The sequence below is a fragment of the Centrocercus urophasianus genome, unplaced genomic scaffold (genome assembly GCF_019232065.1).
Source record: "Centrocercus urophasianus isolate 14NV4802_14NV808 unplaced genomic scaffold, USGS_Curo_1.0 seq_29, whole genome shotgun sequence".
In the NCBI taxonomy this organism is placed as follows: domain Eukaryota; kingdom Metazoa; phylum Chordata; class Aves; order Galliformes; family Phasianidae; genus Centrocercus; species Centrocercus urophasianus.
In genome coordinates this window covers 12,615,859-12,641,978 of record NW_024884855.1, presented here as the reverse complement: position 1 = coordinate 12,641,978, position 26,120 = coordinate 12,615,859, and the positions used below count along the sequence as shown (strand labels likewise).

At 41.6% G+C, this 26,120-nt stretch overlaps 2 protein-coding genes across 6 annotated transcripts in view; one reads left to right on the top strand and one right to left on the bottom strand.

Moving 5' to 3' along the window:
- PARN (poly(A)-specific ribonuclease) overlaps positions 1 to 12,290 on the bottom strand; it is a 24,627-nt gene extending 12,337 nt beyond the window's left edge. The window contains exons 1-13 of the mRNA XM_042828187.1: positions 12,207 to 12,290; positions 11,893 to 11,970; positions 11,033 to 11,112; positions 9,592 to 9,659; positions 9,416 to 9,497; positions 7,710 to 7,770; positions 6,789 to 6,954; positions 6,134 to 6,199; positions 5,383 to 5,421; positions 4,662 to 4,704; positions 3,924 to 4,004; positions 2,589 to 2,645; positions 1,407 to 1,579 (exon numbers count right to left, since the gene is read on the bottom strand). Coding sequence (XP_042684121.1) covers positions 1,407 to 1,579; positions 2,589 to 2,645; positions 3,924 to 4,004; positions 4,662 to 4,704; positions 5,383 to 5,421; positions 6,134 to 6,199; positions 6,789 to 6,954; positions 7,710 to 7,770; positions 9,416 to 9,497; positions 9,592 to 9,659; positions 11,033 to 11,112; positions 11,893 to 11,970; positions 12,207 to 12,225 — 1,013 coding nt within the window. The 5' untranslated portion in view covers positions 12,226 to 12,290. The remainder of the gene's footprint in view (positions 1 to 1,406; positions 1,580 to 2,588; positions 2,646 to 3,923; positions 4,005 to 4,661; positions 4,705 to 5,382; positions 5,422 to 6,133; positions 6,200 to 6,788; positions 6,955 to 7,709; positions 7,771 to 9,415; positions 9,498 to 9,591; positions 9,660 to 11,032; positions 11,113 to 11,892; positions 11,971 to 12,206) is intronic.
- Positions 12,291 to 12,592: 302 nt separating this feature from the next.
- BFAR (bifunctional apoptosis regulator) lies at positions 12,593 to 21,597 on the top strand. Of its 5 annotated transcripts, none has more exons than XM_042828304.1 (8): positions 12,593 to 12,922; positions 15,997 to 16,313; positions 17,032 to 17,233; positions 17,578 to 17,747; positions 18,395 to 18,539; positions 18,781 to 18,951; positions 19,494 to 19,696; positions 20,479 to 21,597. In XM_042828304.1, exons 2-8 carry the CDS (start codon positions 16,048 to 16,050, stop codon positions 20,669 to 20,671), a joined length of 1,350 nt encoding a protein of 449 aa, XP_042684238.1. In that variant the 5' UTR covers positions 12,593 to 12,922; positions 15,997 to 16,047; the 3' UTR covers positions 20,672 to 21,597. The 5 variants fall into 5 exon arrangements, with proteins under 5 accessions (XP_042684238.1, XP_042684234.1, XP_042684237.1 ...); XM_042828300.1 differs by having other exon boundaries at positions 12,593 to 14,945; XM_042828303.1 differs by lacking the exon at positions 12,593 to 12,922 and adding an exon at positions 15,036 to 15,124.
- The last annotated feature ends 4,523 nt before the right edge of the window (positions 21,598 to 26,120 follow it).

Sequence of the window (26,120 nt, the reverse complement as noted above, 5' to 3'; positions counted from 1 at the left end):
AATCAGAGGGGTTGGAAGGACCTGAAGAGATCATTGAGTGCAACCCCCTGCTAAAGCAGGCCCTGCAACTGGTCGCACAGCTCAGCACCCAGATGGCTCTGGAATATCCCCACAGGAGGAGACTGCCCCACCTCCCTGGGCAGCCTGTGCCAGCGCTCCGTCACCCTCCCCACAAGGAAGTTCTGCATGTCAGGACAGAACCTCCTATGTCCAAATTTTAGGCCATGGCTCCTCGGCCCGTTGCTGCGCACCGAGAAGAGCCTGGCCTCATCCATTTGCCTCCCACCTCCCTTCAGAGATTGACAAACATTGGCCAGATCCCCTCTCAGCCTTCTTTTCCCCAGGCTGAACAGACCCGTGTTTCTCAGCCTTTCCTCACAGGAGAGATGCTCCAGGCCCTTCATCACCTTTGCAGCTGGACTTCACTGAGATGCAGTGACTAACTCTCGCCCCACAAGAGATGTTTGTTCAGCATTACCGTAAGTATCACCTGCAATTACACAGAACTACACACTGACTAATTACTTCTGTTTTGTCTGTGATTTGTAGAAAGAAATGCTATTCAACACCTATACCCTACCTTATCACATATCCTAGATAACCTGTAATTCCAACAGTTTTACTGAAACTCCTGAAAACGTATTTCCAGCACGTAATGCATCACTGGAACGTAAACAGTCACTCCAGATGGAAAGATGACTTCCTAACGGTTTATATAATCCAAGTTTCAGTGCAAGCACAACTCATAACTGCTTGTGTTCCAACACTGTGTTCCAACACTGTCCAGACAGGTCACAGATGCTTTCTCTCATCTGCCACTCAAGTCTTTCCCATAACATCCACCAGCCCTTGAGGACTGCAAGTGACACAACCACCATGCAGCCCATCCCTTCAAAGGGAGCTTTGGCTTTCTCACACACTGTTTTTAGTGCCAGTACATTACTCAGTCTATCTTAATTGTTAGACTTGCCCCGTGGTGCTCATGAAAACATGTTCTCTCCAATTACTCAGACATTGCACCTCTTTAACATAATGAGCTTCATCATAAATTTCTGCTATCAAATTTCTAATCATTCTATTAATTTTACTTTATTATATGAAAAGACATTTAACAATTTTGTAAGTAGAGGGGAAAAAGCATTATATATCATCACAGCAGCCAACTGTTCCAAGCCAGTCTCTTAACAAATACATAAATTTGTCTGCCATTATTGAAGCAGATCCTGAAGGAGTCAGATACGACCAGAAAGCACAATTCAATTCTAACATTTAATTTGAAATTTTGAAAGTGTAGGAGAAGAATTCAACTAAGCTTTCTATATGAGGATTTAAGAAGATAAAGCAGCAGCCAAGAAGCCACAAGTGTTTATTTTAAAATACTTCTCTACAGTTCTTAGTAAAACCATCATACGCTTTCACTCAAAAGAAAGGTTGGAGTTGATGACATAAATGCCTTAATATATGACTTCAATCTCATCTGCACACTGAGAAGATTACTTACATCAGGTAGAGGACAATAGAACTGATGTATAGTATGCATAACATCTAGCAGCATGTTGTGCCCAATAACAAGTTTGCCCTGTGAAAAGTATGTTAGAAGTTAGTCACGCTTCCAGGCACAGATAAATCAATGATAGCATGTGAAAAGCACAGTCCCAGATATCAGCAGAGAGCAGCCAAGAACAAGCACAAGCCCAACCTGCCTACTTGCTGCTCTCTACCTGCCCACAGACCCTTCCATTCTTTCAGGGCAGCCCCTCCTCTCATTTTTCTGTTCTCAACACTTAATACAGCATCTTGAAATGATCAGAAGATAATACTACGGGAGCTTCTCACAACTTGGTATCCAAATGTAAACTACCCAAGATTAAAGTAACCTGTCAGTTGCTTACCTTTTAATTTACAGCTTTTACAACAAATGACAAAATACTCCCTATGGCTGTAATTAACATACAATAGTTATGGGTGTGACATGGCTTCTCAAGCAGGGAACCTTTTGTGCCAGATGCTGCACAAGGAAGTTTCTTCTCAAAAAAGTGCAAGAAATTTCTTAAATGTTAGCTTTGCTTCATTTGACATGACAACCTTATCCACTACCCCACATCTTAACTTGGTAGAGAAAACAATATGCATACACATTTCTTTTTTAAACTGCACACTGCCTCAACTACATGAAAATAAACAGGCTGAAGGGCTCAAACTATAGCCTGCTTTAACTATGTAGAAAGAAGAGACCCAGGTGACCTTTTTTGATTAAGACTTTGGCTGCAAGAAAGTTAAACAATCTCTTTGGAACAGAGGAGGAAAAAAAAAGCTCAGAGCTTAGTTTCTAAAGAGAATCCTGTTAAAGCTGTAAGCATTTTCTACTTTTACTTCTACTGTTGACTCTTACAGATAAGTAGGTCCATGACTTTAGCTTACCATTGAAAACAATAACAACATCAACTAGAAAAAAGAAAACACTAAAAAGGGAAGCAACTTCAATGTGTATTTAATCTTCTCTTGCAAAAAAGGTAAGAAAATAACCTTTGTTGGAACTATTTATTTTTCTTACAGCTAAAAGTACATTAAAAATAATCTCAACTCACAGAATTTGCAATGGCATGAACAACTCTGGAAAATCCTACTGCATCATTCAGTTCTTCCTGTAAGCAAAGATTCTGGCATTAGTGAAATACAAATACAACCATCATCAAAATGGTACCTGCAAACAGAATCACAGAATCGTAGGGGTTGGAAAGGCCCTCCAGAGACAATCGAGTCCAACCCCCTGCCAAAGCAGCTCCCTGCACCAGGTCTCACAAGTAGGCATCCAGGCAGGTCTTGAACATCTCCAGAGAAGGAGACTCCACCACTTCCACAATCCAGCGTACACTGAAAATTTTAATCCCAGTTTGGCTCATACCATTTTTCAGACATAAGCAATAAGAGACCACAAAAGAAATGCAGAAGTTTGGGGACACACAGGGCCAAAGCCAGATGCCACTGAGATTACTCCAGTTTTAATGCATCTCTGGATCACTGTAATGCTGGACAAGTTGCGAGCTACCGCTGTGGGCTGACCCCAGCCAGCAGCCAAACACTCACACTGCCTTTTGCTCACTCCCCTCTCCAAGGGACAAAAAGAAGATAACAAGATAATTAGATAATAATTAGATAATAATAAGATAAACAGAAAATAACAAATAATTAGAAGGAAAGGCAAAAAGACAAGTGAATCAAAATAACAGCAAGTTAAAAAGAAAAGCGTGATCAACACCTCCCACAGTCCAAGTCTTGGTACATCGTGAAACTTTCCTCACGCTCAGTAAGCACAAGTACCAAGTCCCATAAATGCTGAGTGCCTGAATACCACAAATAACTTTGCAGTCAAGTTGTTACTACAGTAGTCATGTGCAGCACCATTCAATCGAGAAGAATCAGATTACTTTAATTGTGCAGAACATTAACTCAGACAACTAAAAGCAAGCGAGTTTCGTAACAGAGTACTACTCAGATTGTAAATCCAAATAATGTGAAAACTTGCTTGAGAAATTCTGCAAGGCTTTTTGCAAGGACTATAGTTCTACAGTACTACTAAAGTCAATTGACCTATGTTTCTTCTGACTGGAGCTTGCTTCTCTGATACAGCATATTCATACAAGGAGGAATTCACTGCTCCAGAACACTGGCTAAATACTGTTTAAAGATGGAGCAATGTTAGAATCTTGTGGAGTATTTTGAGATTTTTTCCTATATTGCAAAGCCAAAGTTAAATGAGTAGAATTTGGAGAATCAGTTTCAAGCAACAGCAACAGCTAAGCAAGAAGGAAATACTCCCAAGCCCTATCACATGCAGTTCTGCACAGCTGATTGAATGCACGGATTCTTCCCCACCCTCTTAAAATCAAACTAAAGAAATGGAACTTACTGCAAATATTTACCTGTTCCTTTGCTTGTTTCTGCTGTTCTCTTCTTTTTCGTTCTTCTTCATCTACCTTACTAATAACAATATATCTCTCCTTCTAAAGTCAAAAGAAGTATTGTTTGAGGAATGACCCCGAGAAGTTCACAAAGACCATTCAAGTTTTTGCCAATTGAATTGTTAAGAAGATTAAGTCATACCTAGCAGCAGTTACTTCGCAACATGACTGTTTCTCTTCTAAGCACCACTTTATCACCCATACACAAAAGTCAGCTTTAGAAAGCTATCCACTAAACCTATCTCTTACTAAATACACTTCTTACTTCTAAGAAGGGTTACCAGTATTTCATCATAGCCTGTGGATTTCAAATGTTTTTTGGAGTTGAGATCTAGGCTAAGAAGGGAGGATACAGTATGTGATGACTGTTGTTTATTACTCCTAAGATCAAGATTTACTTTTCACCAATGGACTTACTTCTCATCAACATTAAATGTCAGATCCACTACATTTTAAAGCATTCTTTGGCACTTATATTTTTAACTGTTAAATAATATTAAGCCACACATATATATGTTTATCATTCAAATGTCAGTCAGATTTAAAGATCAGAAACTAGTTAATCAAATTTCAGTTTAAATGTTCCAGATTTGGCACAGGAAAGCTCAGATTAGACCTAGAAATCAGGGCAGTTGGTGAGACCTGGTACAATTTCCTTCCCACGGGACAAAGCTCCCAGGCAGTAGCACACCTGCTTACCTTATCTGACTCTAGAGTTTCAACATGGATACCTTTTGGATACCTACAGAAATGAAAGGTAAGTATCAGCAGTTATTTATTTGGCACTTAGCATATTGAATCCACAGTAGCAATTACATAACTTCATGTTTATTATTACTATAAATCTTAGTCTTACATGCAAAAGAACTATAAAAAGTTAACAGTTAAAATACTGGCCAGTCAAATTGGCCTCCTTATGCACCTAGAATATTTTAACAGTTACTAAGATTAAGGTAGTTTCTTATGCAATTTCCCATCCTACTGTTGCAGAGCCCATAACATCTTAGTTAAGCAATACTGAGTAAACTTCCAAGGCACTTCATCACAATCCAGAAGTTACTTTCAAGAAAAGCAAAAGACAAAACACTGGCAAGAAAGTTCTTGCTTACTTGAAGCCACAAGTACTTTGGTGGCTGCAGGCCTTTAACATGTAATTCATTTTAGTATTTATAAGCCACCCTTGGAAATATTAATACCAATTCTGCTACCTCTGCTACTTGCTTGTATCACTGCATCACAACCACACTCAATTGCCAAAATACTTCCATATTTTGGCAGAGCCACAGAACACACAACCTTTAGAATATCAGAGAAATCGTCACTTAAAAGAATTAATCACTCATTAGCTCTCACCCAGATTTTGTTTTTAAATCAGAAATACTGAAATCACAGAGTAAAGGCAGCATTATCAGTAACTTACTTCCAGCTCAAGGTCTGGTAAATTAGTTTCCTCTGAAACCTAAAACCAAAAGACAATTGTGTTATTAACACTTATCTTATGCATTCTGAACCAGTAATACTCAAATAAAGGCTGCTTCTCTCATCTGTACAAAGACTTTTAAGCTAAGGGCAAAAGTTACTGATACCCAAACCTATAGGCTAGGTACTAAGCTGTGGAAGCATTTACAACATTTTGTAATACATCCATCCCCAAATCCTCTTCTTAGCAAACACTCCACACTCACCATTACTGAATATCAACACAGCAACACAACTTCACTCACTTCACAATGATCTCTAACTTCACATGGCTTTTTTTTTTTAAATCACAACCATACTCTCCAAACATCTGGATTCCAAAGCTGAATAGACCTTGGGAAGGAGACTGACTAAAGCCAATTTTAACATGCAGCGTCAACAACAAACACTGACAATTAAGATCATGCACTTTGTTAACAGCAAAAGTAGGCTTAGGTATGCAAGAAGCTTCGATATGCATAAGGCAGATCTTGGCTATACTTAAACACGAGTACTTAAACATGTATGCTGATGTGATGGCTCAAAGTAGAGCGTGACATTCATACAGATTACTACACTTTCTCAACATTCAGAGATAGGACAAATAAGTAAAGAAAGAACTGCAAGTCAAAATATCTTTCTTCCTTGTCACTCTCCTAATTCAATAGAGTAAAAAAAAAATCATTTTCAGAAGACAATTTCAGAAAACTGACCCTGTACATGGCTCCAGTTCCAAACTTTCATTTTCTTCATTCTTTAAAAATTCTTCTATTTGTTCCCTGGAAGAAAGAGATTAAATAGATTATTTGGTCCTACAGCTTTCAGTTTTTACCAATATGCATATAGCTCTCCCATGAAGAAAACACTACTTAAAAACAAACAACAACACAGCTAGTGAACTAATAAAAATGCCTTCAACATACAAACATGGCACTATTGTTCACATTTTTGTTTCAAAAACATCTGGAGAAAGATGCAATAAAGAAGCACTGAACAATCCCAATAGCAGCAGGATACGTCTCTTTTTCTACTTAAAACCATTAAGTAAAGCCAGCCAGATGAAGACTGAATAAAAGTCTTGGGGGACTGTTCCTTCCTGTAATTCTGCCCTGCTTTGGAAAGATTTCTACCAGATTTAAGAACAGCAGTAACACAGAAATCTAATTCCTCCTTGTGCTGATGGACAACTAAAGCGATTTTTACCAAACAAAAACCTCATAATGAATTTTTTCAAACTTCTCCTTCCTTTCACAGAATATTTCATCATAAATAGCAGGAGAGGAATTCTTTTTTTTAAGATATAATTTATTGTGATGTTACCATTTGTATAATAGAACTCCAGTTTACTACTAAACAATTTTTACTTACACTACTTTATCAATGAATTTTCTCTGATCTTCAGGAATTGCAACAGGACACTTTGTGGCATTAGGAGAAATATAGGAGAGAGATCCTGCACCATTGGCCTGAGAACGCTTTTCATCATACTGTTCTCTTAACTGTCTTTCCTCTTCCTGATTTAAATATGGAATTCCTGAAAAAGACATTCCAAAACTCATCATAATTACAGGTACATTAGGGACATATGATTTAGCAAAGACTTGTTACTAACCAAGTGTTTGCCCACAATACACCCCTGGAGGCTGAACACACATCTCGACCTTTCAGATCTCCTGCTCTAGAGCTCATTCTTAATTTGCAGGTATTAATTAATTAATTAATATTGCAGGTATAAAAGCATTCTTCTACCACACAACAGATGAGCTGGTACCACTAGATTCTTAAGAGCTGTATGCCTCATCTGCATAAAGCACGAGCCTGAGACTGGCAGACATTCAGATGGCAATCACCAGAATACTGAGCACTTCTCTTCCTCAACACCTGCGCTGCTTTCATAACAGACCGCAGCGGCATCAATTCCAAAGCACAGACACCTTTGCTAAAACGTTTCTAAAAAGGCCTGACAACTGTTCCATTATCCTGCCATGCAATTTGTTACCCTTATCCATGTTTAATCGGTAAAAAAAAAACAAAAACCTACCAAGTACTTATCTAAGCATGAATTCTATTCATTTTAATTCCACAGAACTGACCTTTGAAGGGTAATTATCAGCATAAGTCTAGAATCAGATACAAATAATTCAGAATTATCCTTAGAGTTTAGTAATTCAGAATTACTCTTAGAGAATTCCATTGTTAAGAGAATAACATCTTAGTTGCCTTCTTGTTTCTGCAGAAAATGAAGATGTCGTGAATTTAACGAACAGGGAAAAAAGAAAAACAACTCACCATTGCGAAAAACTTTATTAAAATCAAATCCTTGGTTTGCTAAAAAATCTATGCTTGAACTCTGCAACAAAAGAATATAAGTTCGCAATTGGCAAGAGCATCAGTGTCTCACAAAGACCAATTATTGTTGAAAATTTAAGCTTTTCAGAAATTATGTAAGTTCAGAGCCAGAAGCAAGTAAGTTTGTGAGCCTAAAGAACGCAGATCCACTTTAAACCATGTCACTTTTGTCACTTACTTTCAATTTTCACAAGGCATCCCTAGCCCTAAATGTCCCTCCAAGTTAATGTGACACGTGCTCAGTCTGAAGTTATTTGGTGCATCGATAACAAGCCGGTGAAAACACGCTAGCTTCAACTGGAACTGCTGTGGAAACTTTTGATTGACTTTGTTTCCTGAATCAAGACAGTAAAGCCCAACAAAGAGAATACTTCAGTCTTAGCAGCACAGAGGGTCAGGCTCTCTCCTGCCTTGTATAAGACTATACAATATGGTCTTAACACAGACAGCCCAAAACTTTCTTTAGCACTGCTCAGTGCAGTTAAGCCTAGAATAGTTATCCACAGCTTCAGTTTAAACACTTGGTTAAGGAGCACTCATGTTCATTTATTAGAGCTTAAAAATCAAAGTAAACATCCCAGTCTAGGAGACAGGTTAATTCCCGAGTGCTTCTTGATCTGCCTGAGTGCAAAGCACAGCTAGATGAAAAACATGGTAGAGATATAATTAAAATAAGAACAACAAAAGAAACAACTAAATTTCTGAGAGTAAGTCTCAAATCCCAGGAAAAAGAAAACAAAAATGCACATTCAGGACAAGCAGCAAGTCTGGCTGCACGAGAACATCGTCCTCAGCTCCCTGAAGGAACAGGGAGGTTTTCTTTCACTATGTTTTGACATTTGCTTGCTTTGCTTGAACAAAAAATTTGACTAGAAAACAACTTCATATCCTTGAATTAAAATAATCTGAGACTCTACTTCTTTGTATTATCTTTTATTACAGCTTTCCTCACTAAATACATACACTGCTTTATCACAGGGAAAAACAAACGTACGGAAAGAAATCTCTGCTGCTGTATCAGGTTGGGTAGAAAGTATCAGCAATTCAGTTAAAAGCAACATTTAAGCAGATTGTATTCTAGGTTTTCCTCAAATATTAATCTCAAAGTGCTAATCTCAAAATTTCTGCTTACATTTATGACTTTTTTCCACATACGCAATAAGAACTGATAAGATGAAAGAACAAGTGACATGGAGCGAGGAAGGGAAAGAGAAAAACACGGTACAGGAGAACAGACCTGAGAGCAGAAAAATGCTGGCAATAGCCCGGGAAGCAGTGAAACTGAAACAGCAGTTGGGAATAGAGGACCAAATGGGAAAAGCACAGAAACAAGCAGACAGACAAGGAAAAAATTAGAATGATCTTGCCAGATTTGGAACATTAGCTCCAAGATTTTAAAACTAAGTCACAAATATTGTCTTGAAGCTCACTTTTGGGGATTATTCTTAACCGACGTTTTTTACTTCTTATCTAAGAAAACAAAACCAAACCCAAAAACTTGTGCTTATCTGTTTTCTAAGCTGTTAAGGAACCAACCACTTCTCTCTCTCGATGGTCGTACTGATCTTCCTGAAAATGCTGCTTAGGAATTTTCTGCAGGCATAGCTCAGCCAAGTAAAAAAAATAAAGTCTACTTTTCTACTAACCTGACAGACAAACTTGACATCCGGTGAACTTCTGTTAAAGGGTTTTGGAAAAATATAGAAATTAAATGACTTCATAATATACCTGTGAAAAAGATGAGTTGCACATCAATGCAGTTTATCAACATTACTTCATAAATTCCTCAGTGAACAACACAAGGAATAAGAGAATTACATACTTCTCTTCTGTGTGGTCATATTTAAAAGTGCAAAGGCCAAACTGAAAGAGCAAAAAATCCATGGAATGCTGAAAAGGTAAGGAAAACTTTGCATGAGAACGAAAGTGGTATACATTCAAAAACAGCTTCATTTCAGAGTTAACCTAGTCTGCATCTTCACAATCAATACACATTCTGTAATTTTTAGTAAATGGACTAGATCTTTTTATCTAGCCTTCATTCCCATTTATCATCTTACTTTTGTTCAACAATCATCTGTAATACACTCTGTATATATTTTGTATCTGTAATACAGTCTGTAATAATTTTCATTCCCTAAATACACAAGAACTAAAGGAACTCCCATATCTCCCCAGCTGTTACTCACACCAGGAGGACACACTGCATCTAAAGCAGCTAGCAATTCTCAGTGTTCACTTCCATTCCATGTAATGTGGGAACACTTTGTGAGGGACATGTGTAGCTTCCAAATACATATAATGACACTAAATAGTCTTCTAATTGACATGGCTAACAGCGATATAAGAGCTAGCATAGCTGCTAGGCACTTTATCATGGTGTCCTCGACTGTTTCACAATCATTGAATTAACACTGGAAAGGATTTTAACACTGCTGTAAGTGGATAAGAAAATAAAGAAGCCTTCTAGTTGCACTGATTCGCTCATCTGGAGGGCTAAACAGCTCTTTCAAACACAAGGAAAACACAGTTTCTCAATGGCCACCTCTAGCGGAGAGGAACAATAGGAACACCAACCACTATGTCTCTCATACTGTAATACTGCCTGTTAGCAGAATAACAGTTAGCAGTGTTTAGTCCTTGAATGTCTCTTAACAGAATAATAGTAAACAGCGTAAACTCCATGGATGCCATCAGAAAACAGTACTGCTGCCATGCTTAGCACTTTTCTGAGCCCTGCGGATGGGAGCATGAGAACCCAAATCATCACAGCTTTAACCTCACACACGTTGTCTCCCATGGCCATTGGACTGTTTTTTGTATTTTGTGTGTGTGATGGTGACAGCTGGCATTTTGATTTTGTTAGAGACAGTACATTCTGATGGAGGAGAGGCTGTTCAGGAAGGACCCTCATTCTGACGTAGCTTCTCTGTCACTGACTTTCTCTTACCAAGTCCCAGTTTGAACCAAAAATTTTTAACACCCTCAACATTCTCTGACAACAAGTTCAACAGATCTACTACAACTTACACGAAAAATCACACTCCTTGGTTTGCTCTTCCCACAACTTCATCAGGTTTTCTACGTCTTTCCCCAATACTTGTGCTAGCAGAAACAATAAAACAAGCAACTCTTTGTCAGCTCACACAGGTAACTCAATTTTACAGACCTCCAGTTATCATACTGTGCTGCACTGCCTCTTTGCTGAACTAGAGTTCTAACTTTTTGCAACACTTTCATTTCTGTCATGGTGAACACTTTACCTTTTTAAGTTTCTGATACCGTTCTTCTGGTGTGTCAAAGCCATTGGTTAATGCACTAACAGAAGGCCCATCGCTGATCCCTGAAAAAGCAGAGCTTAGGGTAAGCTTTTGAAAATTAGCCACAGCTAGAAATGCAACAACTGGTAAGACGTCAGTCGAGAGAAGCTTTCTATTGTGTAAAAGCATGAGTCTCAAACATAAAATATGTCTAACTAGAATGTGCAGTTCTAACACTAAAGCCTTGCTTTAAAAGCATGGTTCTCATTCTGTGTGACACAAACACAGTGCTGACATTACAACACAGCAGTGGTTCAAAGTCAAACGAAAAACGTGAGTAGGGCATAGAGATTTGATGGACGACTTAAACATCCGATGCAACACCAATTAGCAGCCATGCACCCCAAAGCAGCACATCTAACAAACGCAGCTCTGCTCACACTCGCTTTGTGGTTGGCTGAATTGACTTCATCCCACAGCCAGAACATTTACTGCAGGTTCTCTGACGCACAGACCCCCAGGCCTCAGAAATGTCAGAGTTCTTTCCGTTGCTCTCCCTGTGCAAACACAGGCAGGACCTCCCTTATGTTTCCCAACCTCCTGCGTGCACAACACAGGCACAGCTGCAGCTGAGAATCAACCAACCAAGCGACACCAGAAATCACCGCGGGCGGGAGAAGAACCGCGACCACAACAGACCGTTCTCCGACTCCACGGCACACAGACATGCATTTCCTCGACCAAAGCCCCACCACCGCACACAAGGCACACCAGCAGCCTCTGCCGCTTGTCTAAGCCAAACGCTCGGCCGCGTTCCGTTACCACACGATACGGCCCACAGCTCACAGAGCGCGCGGCCGTACCTGAGAACTCCCCATCAATGGCCAGGAAGTCCGCTTCTTCGACAGCTTCGTACACTTTGCTTAGGTTATCCTTAAAATCTGCAGCAAGAGGTAAAAGCACACCTGAGGCGACCGGCCGGGGCCGCCCGCCGCGCTCAGCCCGCGCTCAGCCCTCCTTCCCGCCCGCCGCTCAGGCCGGCCCGCAGGGCGCGGGAGCAGCGCGGCCGCCCGGCATCCCTGAGGCGAAGGCCGGAGCCTGCCGCCGGCCCGGGGGGAGGGAGCGGGGTCACCGGGGAACACCGCGCACTGCTCGGAGCCCGCAGCCGGTCACTCACTGCTTCTGATCACCTCCATCCCTCACCCGCACCAGCCCGCCCGGAGCCCGGCGCGCAACCGCCGCCGCCGAGCGCTTCCGGAACCGGCCCCGCCCCGCCCCGCCCCTCCTCTCCTGCGCGCCCACGTGAGGCCCTGCCATCTTGCCGCGGGCGGAGCCGTTCCTAGAGCGCGGCCCAGCCGCTTCTGTGTGAGCGGTGACAGCCGCGCGGCGGCGGACCGTTAGGAGCTGGAAACCGCTGCGTATCGGCGGCAGAGGTCGGCAGCCCTCGAGCGACCCGGGCGCCGCGCGGAGTACCGGGGAGCGGTCGGTGTGAAGGGAAGGGCGGCGCAGGCGCCTCCGGGAAAGAAGTGGCGGACGTCAGCTGAGGAGGTGCGAGGAGCGCGGCGGGAGAGCACCGCGAGACAGCGAGCGTTCCTCGTCCCGTGCCGATGGAAAGGCGCTGAATGAAGCTCAGATGAACCTCAGAGCCCAGCCCGGCGTCCGTGGCCGTGCTGCGGGAGGGAACGGCCGTCCGGGAGACGAGCAGGGAGGATCCCGCGGCAGAAAGGCCGGCCGAAGCACGGCGCCTCAGCTGCTTTCGCTGAAACGCTCTGCGGAACGGCGGGCGGGGTTACGGCTCACACAGCCCGGGAAAGTCGTGTTCCGGCTGAACGAGAGCAAATGCAGCGAGCGCCTGCACGGAGCCGGAGCTGCGGGCCTGGGCGGTGGAGCTGGGTGAGGTTTTGCCTTCTGGCTGCGGGCGGTTCATGCTGCGCATGTCTGCAGCGAATCGCCTGCGGGATTACGTGGTGCTCAGTAGGAGGTTAGTTGAAATAGTAGAGTTCTTCTGTTTTGCAGTAACTTGTCTGAAATGTGAAATGCTAACCTTGCTCACGTAATTTTCAAGAACTGTTTGAAAGTTCTTGAAACTGCAGCCTCTCGTTGAAGAGTCGAAACAAAAGTTTTAGAGGTAGCAGTACTTAACCAGTGGTGAATGGGCAAACTGAAGCTTTGAGGTGTGGGTGATCTGCTTGTGGCAGTGCTTGGCTCCCATCCATTGCTGCTCTGGAAGCCGAAGCAGGGCACCAGTGAGCATGTGTGTGTCCAGAGGTTGATGGCTGCAGAGACCATGTCAGGTGAGAAAAGAGCCTGAGCTCGTGGTACCTGGCCCGAGGAGAAGCGGTGCTTCCAGGAGCTAGCTGCAGAATTGGGCCAAAGGCACAGAGCAGCAGGAAGCCAAGGCTGCAGGACCGCAGGTCTGTGTGCTGTGAGGGCAGAGCTGTCTCCATGGGGAGAATAGCCATTCTTTGTTAAGAGCAACTTCTCCCAGTGCACAGGCTGCCACTGCCGAGCTATGTGTGCTTGGTTTTGTTTGCTGAGAGGATCTGGTTTGGAGAAAAATAAAATTATTGATTATTGGCCATGATCCACATCTGAAATAGTCTCCTCTTAACTGTCTTCCTATAGTTTATTGCAATAAAAAGGAAATGCTATTGGATATTAAAAATAAATTAAGAATTATTAAGAATTCTGATTCAGAAGGTAACATTTACCTAGTGAGTTAAATACCCATTTCTTTTGTATGTGCACACTGGAGCAACTCCATTTACAAATACATAGCTTGTAATCTGAAATCTTTAAATGTCCTATTTTTTTTACATGAGACAAGATTGGCTGCTTTCCAAATTACTCAGTAGCCTTGGGGGAGAGCAGGTCAAATCACTAATTACAGAGTTACATTGTTTTTGTATTATGAACATTTTGTAAACTAAACCCAAAGTCTGAGTTTCCACATCCTCTGTATCAGTCTGCAGCACACTTGTATCAGACCTGTGTACTTTCTGTTACTTTACCAAGGGTCAAAGTGAAGCTAAGTGCAAACAAAAAACAACAATATACCAAAAACAAGGCTCTAGAGCAAGAGCTAAATATTCTTAGTCCAGTTCTTTGTGTGTGCCAAGACGGATGTAGGTGAACTTCCTCTGGTCTAGAAGAGGAGCATATTTTCATGCTAGGGTGATTTAAGAGTCTGCTCAGTGGGCATTAACTTCATATGCTTAATGAGGACTGCAAATAGAGTGAGGTGAGGTATGAGCTGGGCACTCCATCTTTGTGTGAAATAAAGGCTGGAACTTAGCTGGGACAAAGCCTTGTGCTTTGCATGTGGCAGAGGCTGGGACAGGTTTTGGTCCTCACACCATGCGAACTGCACCCTAAGAACCAAGTCTCTAAGAAAATGTCACGTTACATTGCACAGTAAGAAATCCACCTTGTCAGCACTTTAAAAAAAAACAATCTTCACTTTGGACAGTAGTCGAAAAAGAATACAGTGAGGGAAGGGACACTGATATAAATATGTGTGAGGGCGTGTGTGTATATATGAGCTGTCTCAAATGTAGTGAAAGTAGTCTGTGTGAGCCAGCATCCTGGGTACCGCTGCTGTTAAGCCAGCCTCTAATAGCCTGACGAAGCTCTGCCATCATGGCTCCAGCCCTCAGCCGGACAATAACTCGGGCACGGTGGGCGGACGGACAGAAACGCAGCTCGGTGCTCTCGGAGGGAAGCGAGCGCGTTCAGGAAAACTCAGAACGCAGAGCAGCGCCAGGAAGGTGGCTTTTAAAACGTTGAAAAACAAGGTTAAAGATCGAAAAGGGACGGCCGTGCGTGCGCAGGGCAGCCGCCAGCTCAGCCGGGGCGGCCGTCGGGAGCCGAGCGCGGATCCGAGCCCCGCGCTGCGGGACGAACCCCAGAAGCGCCGGTAAGTGCGGAGCGGTGCGGGGCCGGGGCTCCTCCCGGGGCTGCGGCTCAGGCGGCCGACTGCGGGGCGCGTCCCGGCGGAGCGGGGAGGAGCAGCCCGGGCGGGAAGGCCGCGCGTCCGCGGGAGCGTTAGCGCCTGTGTCCTCGGGAAGGCGGAAGAACGGTCTCGCGCGCAGAAAGGTTGCCTTTGTTTCTCCTCGTGTAAGCGATGGTTCGCTCGCCGCGCTCGGAAGACCGGCGGTCCGTGCTGCGCTGCGGAGCGGCCCGGCGGGCGGCACTGCGCCTCGGGGCTCTCCTCTCCTCTCCCTCCTCTATCCTCCCGCTCTTCTCCCTTCTCTCTCCCCTTTCCCCCGCCCGGCTGCCCGCTCTCGTGCCCGCTGGCGTTGCGATAAGCGCGGTGTGCTGCGGCCCGTGCGGCGCGGCCGTTCCGTAACGGCGTCGGCGCCTGCCTTACCGCGGTGGTGCGATCGCCTCAGAGCAGAGCGAGAGCGCTAAGAGAACAGGGCGGTATTTTTGGCCGCAGTCGCTCCTTTCTCACCTGCGCGTTTCCCGAGCTGGCAGCGAGGAGCGGGCGCTGCTCGGGGCGGGTTCGGCTCCGCTCGCCCCGTGCCCGTACCTGAGCGCACCGCGAGCCGCTGCCGTCCGTACGGTGTGCGGACGTCGGCCTTGCTTTTGTCTTTTGTTCTCTTCTGGTGTTTTCTATTGATGTTGCTTGTGGGTAGTCAGAAGAAGAAGGGCCTCTGTATCGGAGAGCTGGCGGCGCCTTCGGTTTCGCTTTCGCTGCGTTTTTGCTTTCCGTAACGCCAGAGAAGAAAAGGCAAAGAGGCTGAGCCCGCTGCTTTACACCCAGAGCCTCATTCTGAGCGTGGTTTGGGGTGAATGTACTGTTGAAAAAGTGGAATGATGTTTCCCTTAGGAAAAATTTAAGTTAACAAGTTTTAAAACTACAAGAGCAAGAAAATGTGTTACAATGGAAAAAATACACTTCTTGCAATCCTAAACATCTGTAGTAACTTTTTTTTCATAACGAGGCCTCTCCTGTTACTTTACAGAAGCAATGCTGTGCCGATTTGAAGACCAGCTTGCATAAGGTATAAAAGAAGATGGAAGAAGATGAGAGCTTATGCAGTGAACCCAGCATGGCAGGAGTTACAGCGCGCGCTAAGCCTGAGGTCGGCCGGCAGATATCAGTGAGTGAGTTCCTTTGCCACTGCTGCTACGACATTCTGGTCAATCCCACCACCCTGAACTGTGGGCACAGCTTCTGTAGACATTGCTTAGCCTTGTGGTGGGCGTCCTCCAAGAAGAATGAATGTCCGGAATGCAGAGAAAAATGGGAAGGATTCCCCAAAGTCAACATTCTCCTGAGGTGATTTTAATATACTTTTCTGCTGTTTGTTTGGATTCCTAAACCAAGCAAAACTAACTGTCTGCTTAGGTATTTTAGTATTTTATTCAAGTCTTTATTTTATCTGAAGTCTTTCATGCTACCCCTCCTTTTTTTCTGAAAAAAATGGAAAGCACAGAAGTGAGATGGTGGTTGCTTGTTTGGTTTTTCCCTTCTGACTTTTTAGGGGATTTGTATTAAGTTAGAATTATCCTTGATAGCAAAGGGACTTTCTATGATAGGAATCTTTTATAGGAAGAAATGTGACCTTATGGCAGAAGAAAGCAAGAAAAACCGAACTGCTGTCTGCAGTTACCTACAATCCAGTTCCTGTGGTGCAAGGAAACAGTGACCTTCACTAATAGATTTTTAATAAGTAGGATATAGGATTGATGCTTTTATGTTGTCTCTTGCTTAGCATTTTTGAATTATCAGGACATGCTCATAGCAAACAATTCTAATTTTTGCATTAAGGACTTACTTGTTTTTAAATGAGAGATTTTTTACTTCCTCTATATTTAAAATGCTATTTTGAAGTAGTTGATAAACTGTACCAAGTGCTAATAAGTAATGTTTTCCTGCTTTCAGAGATGATAGTCTTTGGTATAAGCTGGAAAATATAAATCTTACAATAAATTCCTTTTCTAAGTGCTAAGGCTCAGTGATGATATTGGTCAGTGACAAGTGTTTCTCCCATTAGGGATGTTATTGAAAGGCTGTTTTCTGATGCCATTGAACAAAGAAAAGAAGATATTCAGCAAAACAGTGATGTAGTGCGCAGCTTAGCAACCTTCCAAAAATATGGGAATGACCAGATTTCTACGGCTCCAAACACAGGAAGAATTAATCCTCGAGGAAGAGGGTTTTTCTCAGGCGTTCTGACAGCTTTAACTTGTGTAGCAGTAAGTTTCATCTGGATGGTCTTCCATATTCTTGGTTAAGTATCCAATGAAATGTACTTAAAGTCTATGGATGTCAAAGCGATTGTCATTATAGAAGAAACTTCAGCTGAGCTGAGTGAATGCGCTGTGTCAGAGTTGTCTACCAGGAGTACAGTTTCAGTTTACAGCAAATGGAAATTAGACAAATTGGCTAAAAGGTATTTTCTTATAACCTAAATATTGTAGGGTCCTTAGGATGGAAGATTTTGCATGTCAAGCCCCTAATGCATGTTTATCTGTATGATTTAATATGTTTGCGTTGCAGGTAAAGAACCTCCTTTGTTTTATTTTTAATTTACATGTAGGTAGTACTACTTGGGTATCACTGGAGTAGCAGAGAACTTGAAGATGATCTTCTTGTCCACAAGCCTGTTGCTAAATGGACTGCTGAAGAAGTGGCGCTTTGGCTGGAGCAGCTGGGCCCTTGGGCCTCCCTTTATAAAGAAAGATTTTTGCTGGAGAAAGTGAATGGAAGGTGAGTGGTCTAATTATCAGGAGCTGCTATCATCTGAGTGGATTGCTGGGTGGCTTTCATTAGGCATGGTGCATTTTGTAATAATCAGACTTTGTTCCATAGTGGGGGGGGAATATTCTGTTGATGTATCAAGATAAAATATAGGGGAAGATTTAATATTTGTAGTTGAAAGCAGTAGTGGATACTTAGCAACCTAACTGAAGTTTTTCTGAGAGCGTATTTAGATACTGACAGTGCAGACTGAAATGGTCCTGAAAATAAAATTCTATTAATGCAATATCCACCCCTCCACTTTTCTTTCCTGTGAAAACATGCATATGCCATATGCGTTGTTGCGCTCGACCGAAGAGCTCCAGGTTTGATATCAGGAGACCAGACTAGATCTGTGATGTACTGAAGAACTGTGTTCATTAATAGCCAACAAGCTCATACATTTGCATGCTGAGAGCAGGCAAGAGAGAACTTGAAAAGAAGGATATTTAAAACCCAGCTTCTGAGATGCAGTTGATTCAGAACATGAAAGGTGATCCAAAAGGTGATGCCTTCTATCGGTAGCTTATTGTTTCAGTATGTAGTTACTGATTTGTTAGTCATATCTTCCTGGTGTAGAGTCACTGTTTGCTTTCAAAATTCTTCTGCCTTTTTAGGCTCCTTCTAACGCTGACAGAGGAGGATTTCACAAAAGAGCCTTTCAGTATAGAGAACAATAACCATAGAAAAGCAATTACAGCAGAATTGGAATGTGTCAGAGCTTTAGGTGTTAAACCACCACAGAACCTTTGGGAGTACAAGGTAATTTCTCTTAGTCTACCATCTATATTAAGTGACTTTAAGTCATATAATTCAAAGAGAACTCTCTTAAAGTCGAAAGGATTGTTAGGGAAGTAGAATTATCTTTGTGAAAATTGCTTAGCTTAATCAACTATTGTATTTGAAAAAATGATCCTTTGAGAAATGACTGTTAGAAAAGTCTAAGAACTGTCATGCACCTTTCATTTCATCTTTTCATTGTTTGCAATTTGATACTTTTCAGGCAGTAAATCCAGGAAAATCACTCTTTCTTTTGTATGCACTCAAGAATTCTCCAAGACTCAGTATGTTATACTTATATCTGTTTGATTATACTGAAGCTTTCCTACCTTTTATCCACACCATTTGTCCTATGCAAGAAGATCAATATGAAGACATGGTCACAAAATTATTAGTAAGTGCTCAAATGCTACTTGGTTGAAGCATGTTAAGAATCAGTTGCTTAAAAAAGTGTGATGCAATTATTCATAATGTCATCTCCTTGCAGTGCAACTTCTTAAAAAGAAATCTTAATAGTAACTTGTTGCTTTTACTTTATTATGCAGGACTAGCAGTGTTGTGACCATAACCTGTGCTAAGGATTATTTAAGATGTTTAAGGTTTTAAGTCTGTGAAACTTAATTTTCTTATTATCATATTTTTTTATCTTTAAAAAAAAAAAAAAAGTTCACATGAGTGTAGAAAGACCTTTCACTGAAAATATCTTCACTGAAAAAATGGGGTGATAACGTCTGGCTGGCTGTCATGTTTTGGCTAATTAATTGAAATTATTGGGTTACGATATTATCTACTGAAATCATAAAAAAGATTAATTACTGCTTTGAATTTACTAAACAAATAAAAAACCAGTAGAAGATCAATAAAGGAACGGTGGAAATAAGCCAGTATTGTCTATTTAGCAAGAAATTATTTGACACTTTTTATCCTAATTTACAGGACCTTAAAGATCCCACTTGGAAACAGTGGAGAGAATTCATTGTAAAGTATATATTTTTGCCATACCAGTTGGTAGCTGAATTTGCTTGGGACTGGCTGGATGTGCACTACTGGACATCAAGATTTATCATTGTAAATGCCATGCTACTCTCTGTTCTGGAGCTATTCTCCTTTTGGAAGCTCTGGTCAAGAAGAGAATTGAAGTAAGTCTTACTGAGCTTGTTGAGGGATGTAGGAAGTACACTATAAACTGGAAAATAGGTCTGTTATGAGGGGCTTACTGAAAATGATAATAAGATGCAAGTCCGAATCTGCACATGTAATGCTCGCTTTTGAATATTTTTGTTGCTGTGGATACTTGAAAGGATTTCCTACAGCTGGTTTTACTGATCAGATGTAGTAAACGCAGTGCTTTTATTTAACTGTTCAGAAGGTGTCTCGCTCTTCCCTTGAGAACTGCCTCTTAGCATAACTGGTGTTAGCTGTCAGCTGAGAGCTAAATGTGTCAGAGCTCTGTCATGGTCTGTTCACAGGATAGTTATTGAAGGATGTTTAATTGGACAGATATTGCTGCTTTAATGCGTTAATATCACTTCATAATTGCTGTGATCTCTTGGTTATAATTCTTTAAAAGTTTTGTGGAGAAATTCTTGCTTTGGCACATATGGAGTTGCTGCTCTTGCCAGCAGGTAGGGGGCAGAGCATCTTCAAAAGAGAACTGGCTGTGTGGAAATCATCTATGGCAAATCTGGAATTCTACCACTTCCAACTGCTGTGCTTTGTGGTCTGAATAAATTGGCATAATGCTTCCTCACATAAAAAGTAATATTAGTGTGTTTTAAGTAAGTTTTTGTGGAGTGAAGAATTCTGTTTTTTGTAAGAAACTTGAGTAGGTGTGAAATAATTTGAGGCTAAAACACACACTAGCTTGTCTTAGAATGGTTAAAAGTAAAGCCTCTGAGCCTCTCCCTTTCCTTTTCCACAGGACTATTCCTCACAGAATGTGGAAACATTTTTGGAAAGTCTCAACCCAGGGTCTTTTTGTTGCAGTTTTTTGGCCTGTTATTCCTCAGTTTGTCTGCAATTGTTTTTTTTACTGGGCCTTGTACTTCAACCCAATTATAAACATTGATCTTGTAGTTAAAGAAGTAAGGCGTCTGGAGACACAAGTGCAATGACTGACATCGAACTTTTGAGCTGGTTAGTTTCCAAAAATGCTTACTTCAAAAGAAACTTTGGTTTGTGTTTTTATTTTCCTTTTATAATGTGGCAGTGAAAGTAGATTACATTAACTTAAACATATGAAAAAGCCTTGAGGTAAGTTACTGTTGAACAGCTGATTCCAAGTCTGAGGATGGGCTTTATTACCCCAAGTGATTTTTGTAGTTAATAAAAACAAATATATTCCTGATTTAGCCACTTGAAACTTAGTTAAGTTGTATTTTTGATCAAACAGTGCTTCTTTGTTCTGTCATAAAATCAGTGTTTTCTGGAAAGCTGTGGTGATGTTTTCAACTTACTGTTCCACACCAGCAGTGTGTTGTGCAGAACTTGAGTTTGCCGAAGGAAAGCTGAAAGGATAGGCTTGATATTGGAAGTACTTTGGTGTTTTCAGCCTGCTTTACGTGTGAAGTTCTGACTGAGAAATGCACAGTGAGGTTGTTCTAAAATTCCCTACGTAGATGGCAAAGACCAAGCTTTGGCCTATGGAAAGTATGGCAATTGCTGTTCACATGTTATTTTTTTGTTCTGTTCAGATCAGTTAGAATTCATCAACAGCTTCTTTAATGCTCTCTTAAAATCTGTTGCTAATCCTTAAATTCACAATGAGCTCTTAAAAGGATTATTTTGGATAAGTGACCTGACGCTGCAATTGTGCCTTACTGCAATGAAAGGTGTGTATTTAGGTCTGTGAATGAACACTGAGTGGAGATATGGACTGTTTTGTATAAATGGATTGCCACTTACTGATGTAAGGTTTTTGACCTTTCATTATGTGTTGTGAGGTTTTTTTGGTTTTGCTTTTGCATTTGTATCATGACTATGAGCTTTAAATTTGCCTACGAATATTTTTTAAAGATTAAAGATATCATTTTAAATCATAGTCCTTCCTGAAGAAGTTTCATTTATTTATTTTATATCAAAGTATTTGACATGACCTTTGACTTGCATTTCTTGTACTTGTTTTGTATTCCTCTCACTACAAATAAGTTGAGGTGGATGAAGATAAACCATTCCTTGTTCTTAAGCTGTTAAAGTTATCGGTTACGGAAAAACGTGTTTGTCAGTAGTTTTGTTACTGACTTCTCCTTTTCTTAAAATGTCTCCCAAAACTATGGAAACAAGCTGAAGCCATTTTTGTGTCCTTGTGAGTTACAAGCTCCTGAACTGTGCAAACTGCTGTTGTGTGAGATCAAACTCTGATGGGAAAGGTAGCCAACCCAAGCCATTCTGTGATTCAGACAAATCAGTCAATTACACCTTAAACTGATAAATACTAAAGAAGAATTTGAGCTTAGTAAAGAAAAGCCTAAACCAAATTGCTGAACTTGGTTTTTGTCCATGTATTGTAGAAAGTAAATAAGAAGAGAAGTGTTTACTTTGGCCATTCTAAGGCAGAGGAGTGGCAGGAGGGAAGGATGAGAAAGAGAAAAATCATTTCCTATCACTACTGTGACAAAAGCCATCTTTGCAGATTTCGAGTAAGTACAGAGTTTTCATAGGGGCTGATGTTGTGTATTTAATATCTACACAAAGGTTGAACCTCACCGCACATAATATCTGGCCACAGGAGGTACTTGGTATGGTAGGGAGCTTTAGAAAAACATTTGGCAGCTTCACGATCACATTCACATGCCATTTTTTGACACTTGTCTTCTAGTGATTCTGAAAGAAAACAAAGTAGGTTTGATTCTAGTTTGAAGTAGTAATAATAAAAATACCCAATGAAAGTACAATTACTGCCTCCCACGTTCACCATATAGTGTTCATTACCTTTCATAGAACAGCAGTAATGTTTCATTTTGCTCTTGTAGTTGAAATGCAATAGGAACTGCACTAAGCTTTAGTAATGCACTGCTTTCGTGTATTAGGAATTCTTCCATCTTTAGACTGAGCTCCATGCAAGGACAGCTCAGCAACAGAGGATACATAAGCATGGTTTGCTTCAGCAAAACATCTGTAGTGCCTTTCAAAAGGAACTCTGATAAACAGTTCCTCTTTGGAAAGCGGTGGGTACCCCTCCTGCATGTCCTTCTGCGGCAGAAATAGGGAAAAACGTTTCCATTTCACGTGCACTTTGATCTGTTACAGGATGTAGCGTTAAAAATTGCATATGTGAAATAAAGGATGCAAGAATGCTCCATTTTCAGCTTAAATCCCACCTCCCCTTGCTTACTGCCACTTCCTCTTTATTAGGGAATTCAGTAAGAAATTAAAGGATCGGAGCAATGGAGGAAATTAGCGAGTAGAGGGTCTGTGTGGTGTAGGGTGTGGTGTAACGTGGGCTGCCTCATACACGGCAGCTGTCTGTAGCTGGAGTGAAAAGGTGGCCAGCGTCATTTCAGTGCTGTGCGTTTGGTCCGGATTTTTAGTGCTACTGAAAGAGTACTGGAAACTTGCAGATTGGAATTCTGGTTGTGTGTCAGCAAGTGGGAATTTAGAAGAGGAAATTGGATTCGGTTGGAGAGCCGTACTTCCTGGAAACACAGCCTGCTCTGGCAAAGAAGTCAGAAATGGAAGGAGGGCAGAGTAAGGATTTTGTGGTTAGTTAATGAATGTCTTTCTGTGAAGTCCCTGAGACGATTGGTACAAGTCACACTAAACTCACAACCAGAGCTGTCCACTCACCACACACAGCAGTGTTGTCCTCGCATTCCCAGTGGTAACTTTCTATCTTGGGGTGACAGCCTGCTTGCTCTGCCTTACCGTAGCAGCAGTCGTGGTTAAAGCAGCACCTGGGAATAACAGAAACGGGCTTGCCTTAATGCATGCTGTGGTAATTTACAGCCACGTATCTGGATGGTTTTGAGTGGGACGTTTCTATAGGTGATAGGAATGAAATAATCCATGCAAACAGTTACCTACTCAGGAATCAAAACAAGGTAATTGGTTAGTAGGTATGATGAAGAACATTTTGCCTGTATTGTGATTGAAGTGTCTGCTACGTGTTGAACTCCTTGAACTTCCCCTGTGTTTTCATCCATGAGAATCTGAAATGTTTTCAGTTTGCAATAAAGTAACTACTTCAGAAGGTAAGTCCTTTCTGCAGCATCTCTCTAGGTGATGATTAAACACCAGCACAGTTTGCCAGATAATAACTGCCTTATTTTTCTTCCAATTATTGATGTTATTGTAACAGTTGCTAACAGCGGACCTGTTAGGCCATAGCATATCACCCCAGATGTCTTACTGCAAACCAGCTGCTCTTTTTGACTCAGTGGAAGAACAGGATGTATCAGTGAGCTCTTTGTATTCAGTCACTCCATTTCCGCCTAAAAGCATCGTATTACTGTAGGCATGTGATGTTTAGGTGGTGCTCAGCTTGCCTGAGGAACTTGTCTGCAATAGAGCTCACAGCACTTTTTCCCACTTGCAATTACTACTTTTTTTTTTTTCCCCATGCTTATTAAATGATTACCAATCTTCATTTCAACATCCTGCAGTGCTGAACAGTTGACCATCACAATGCCTGTGAAGTAGCTCAGTGCATCCATTCTAGGTAGGAATAAGTCTTCCAAAAAAAAACAATCAAAAATCTGCACTCGGAGCGTTGGTAGCAGGACTAACAGGAATGACCCAGCAACAGGGCTGCTTTTGCCACAGCTTTGTGCCAGTCTTCATGTGGTTACAAAAAATGGTAGTCTACAAAAATATGGCTTAATTTTTTACAATAGCTTTTAAGCCTTTGAAGAATAGAACGTATGTTTCTGGATTTTTAGATGTTGTCTTGTAAAAGCAATACAGAAAGCAGTTGTCTCCATGTGCACGTTTATAAGTGATAGGGATACATTTAAGAGGCAGTAACTATTATGTGAATAATTTACTTGTTAGCAGATCGAATTCTGAATGTAAGCAGTCCACAGGACAGCTTATAACTTTAAGAAATACTTGGTGAGAGCGTTTGATGCTACGCGTTAATTAGCACTGTTCCTGATCAAATGCAGAAGCAGAGTAAACATGCTCACTTCTACCTTGTTCTTAGTGCCATGTGGCTGCTAAAACCCAGCCACAAATAATGAGCCGTGCTCTGAGAGGAGCCTTCTTGTTACCATGGGACTTTACAGAAGTGAAAATCAGACCTACAAGGCAAGACTGGCAAACTGCAGATGCTCCATCCTTATCTTCAGATATGTAAGTGACCAAGAACTGGGCCTTCTTTTCCTATGTGTTCCAGCCATCAAAGTAGCAGCCTCAAGAATAATAGCATTTTATACCCAAAGGCCTGAAATACGTTGGCAAAGGCTCTAGAGGTGTAAGGTCTGACCACAAAAGCTTCAGATACTGGCTTTCTGTATGTTCTGCTCTAATGGTAAACATCAGGTGTTTTCCTTCTGATTTACAGTAGTACCTGTCTGCTAAGTGGGAACTTGAGCTGCAGTGTGTGGTGGGGAGGTGGATCACTGTAATGGTAAGCTTGAAAATGTGAACCCTTATGTAACTGTTGTCACCAGGAAATCATCTTCCTGTCAGCTAATGTTCAATTATAAATTAAATTAATGCCAGTCAGTGCAATGAGACCTAGTGCTAAATATGAGGACTGTTTTTCATGCTCATTTTCATAAGAACTTGTTATTACTTTCACTCAAATGTTATTTTTATCAGGTTGAATTTCACAGTTTTGTGTCTTATTTTGAATACTAATAGAGTGGGCTGAGCAGAACTAAAATAAAAAGATTTTTTCAATGACTTTTTTTTTTTTTTTAATAGACTGAATGTTTGTGCTTTTAAAACTTCTCCAAGAAGTCTTTAGTTCTTCAGCTCTTGGCCAAGCAGTAACAGCTAGGAAACTATGTTGTACTGTGAGGCCAGTGTTGGCAAGGTAAGAATTTCAGCTGAAGACTCGCACAGATCTACACCAATGCCATTTTAATGCTTCACCATTTCTTAGCACTCTGAATTGTGTTTAAACTCAGTTCCACGTTGACGTTAACTGGGCCTAACTGACAATTCAGACTTCTTGCTGTGGTATTTGCAAGCGTTCAGCACTTTGCTACCCAGATAAGAAGTTATGCTTACCAGTCCACTCTGTCCTTGGGCCATCCCCTTCCTCCCAGGCCGCAGTAGCACCCATAGCGTAGGTAGGCAAAAGGAGACCGCCCTGTAGTGCATCTGATGGCTCCAGCTAATTCAAGAATTCCTCTTCGGTTCCTAACATGGGCTTCCCCCAAAGTGCCTCCATAAACTGTGGAAGAAAAACTGTTTACTTTGTATTGGATGAAATACTCAGACACAGCATTTTCGTTTTTTTCTTCTAGCTATGATAATGAATATCAGGACTTCAGAGACTGTTCTGGAATCTCTGTGGTGCTCTTGTGGATACCTGGTCATGTCTGCTTCCTTTGCAGCTCTGAAGTAACAGGTTTCAGCTCTGGGTAGTAGAAGAGTACCTTTGAGGCATAACCAAAC

Bases quoted from the DNA above. Each gene is read 5' to 3' on its own strand.
- BFAR (XM_042828304.1), top strand. From the start codon at position 16,048: ATGGAAGAAGATGAGAGCTTATGCAGTGAACCCAGCATGGCAGGAGTT. The intron at 16,314-17,031 runs GTGATTTTAATA...TTCTCCCATTAG, and splicing joins AAAGTCAACATTCTCCTGAG to GGATGTTATTGAAAGGCTGT. The intron at 19,697-20,478 runs GTAAGTCTTACT...CCTTTTCCACAG, and splicing joins TGGTCAAGAAGAGAATTGAA to GACTATTCCTCACAGAATGT.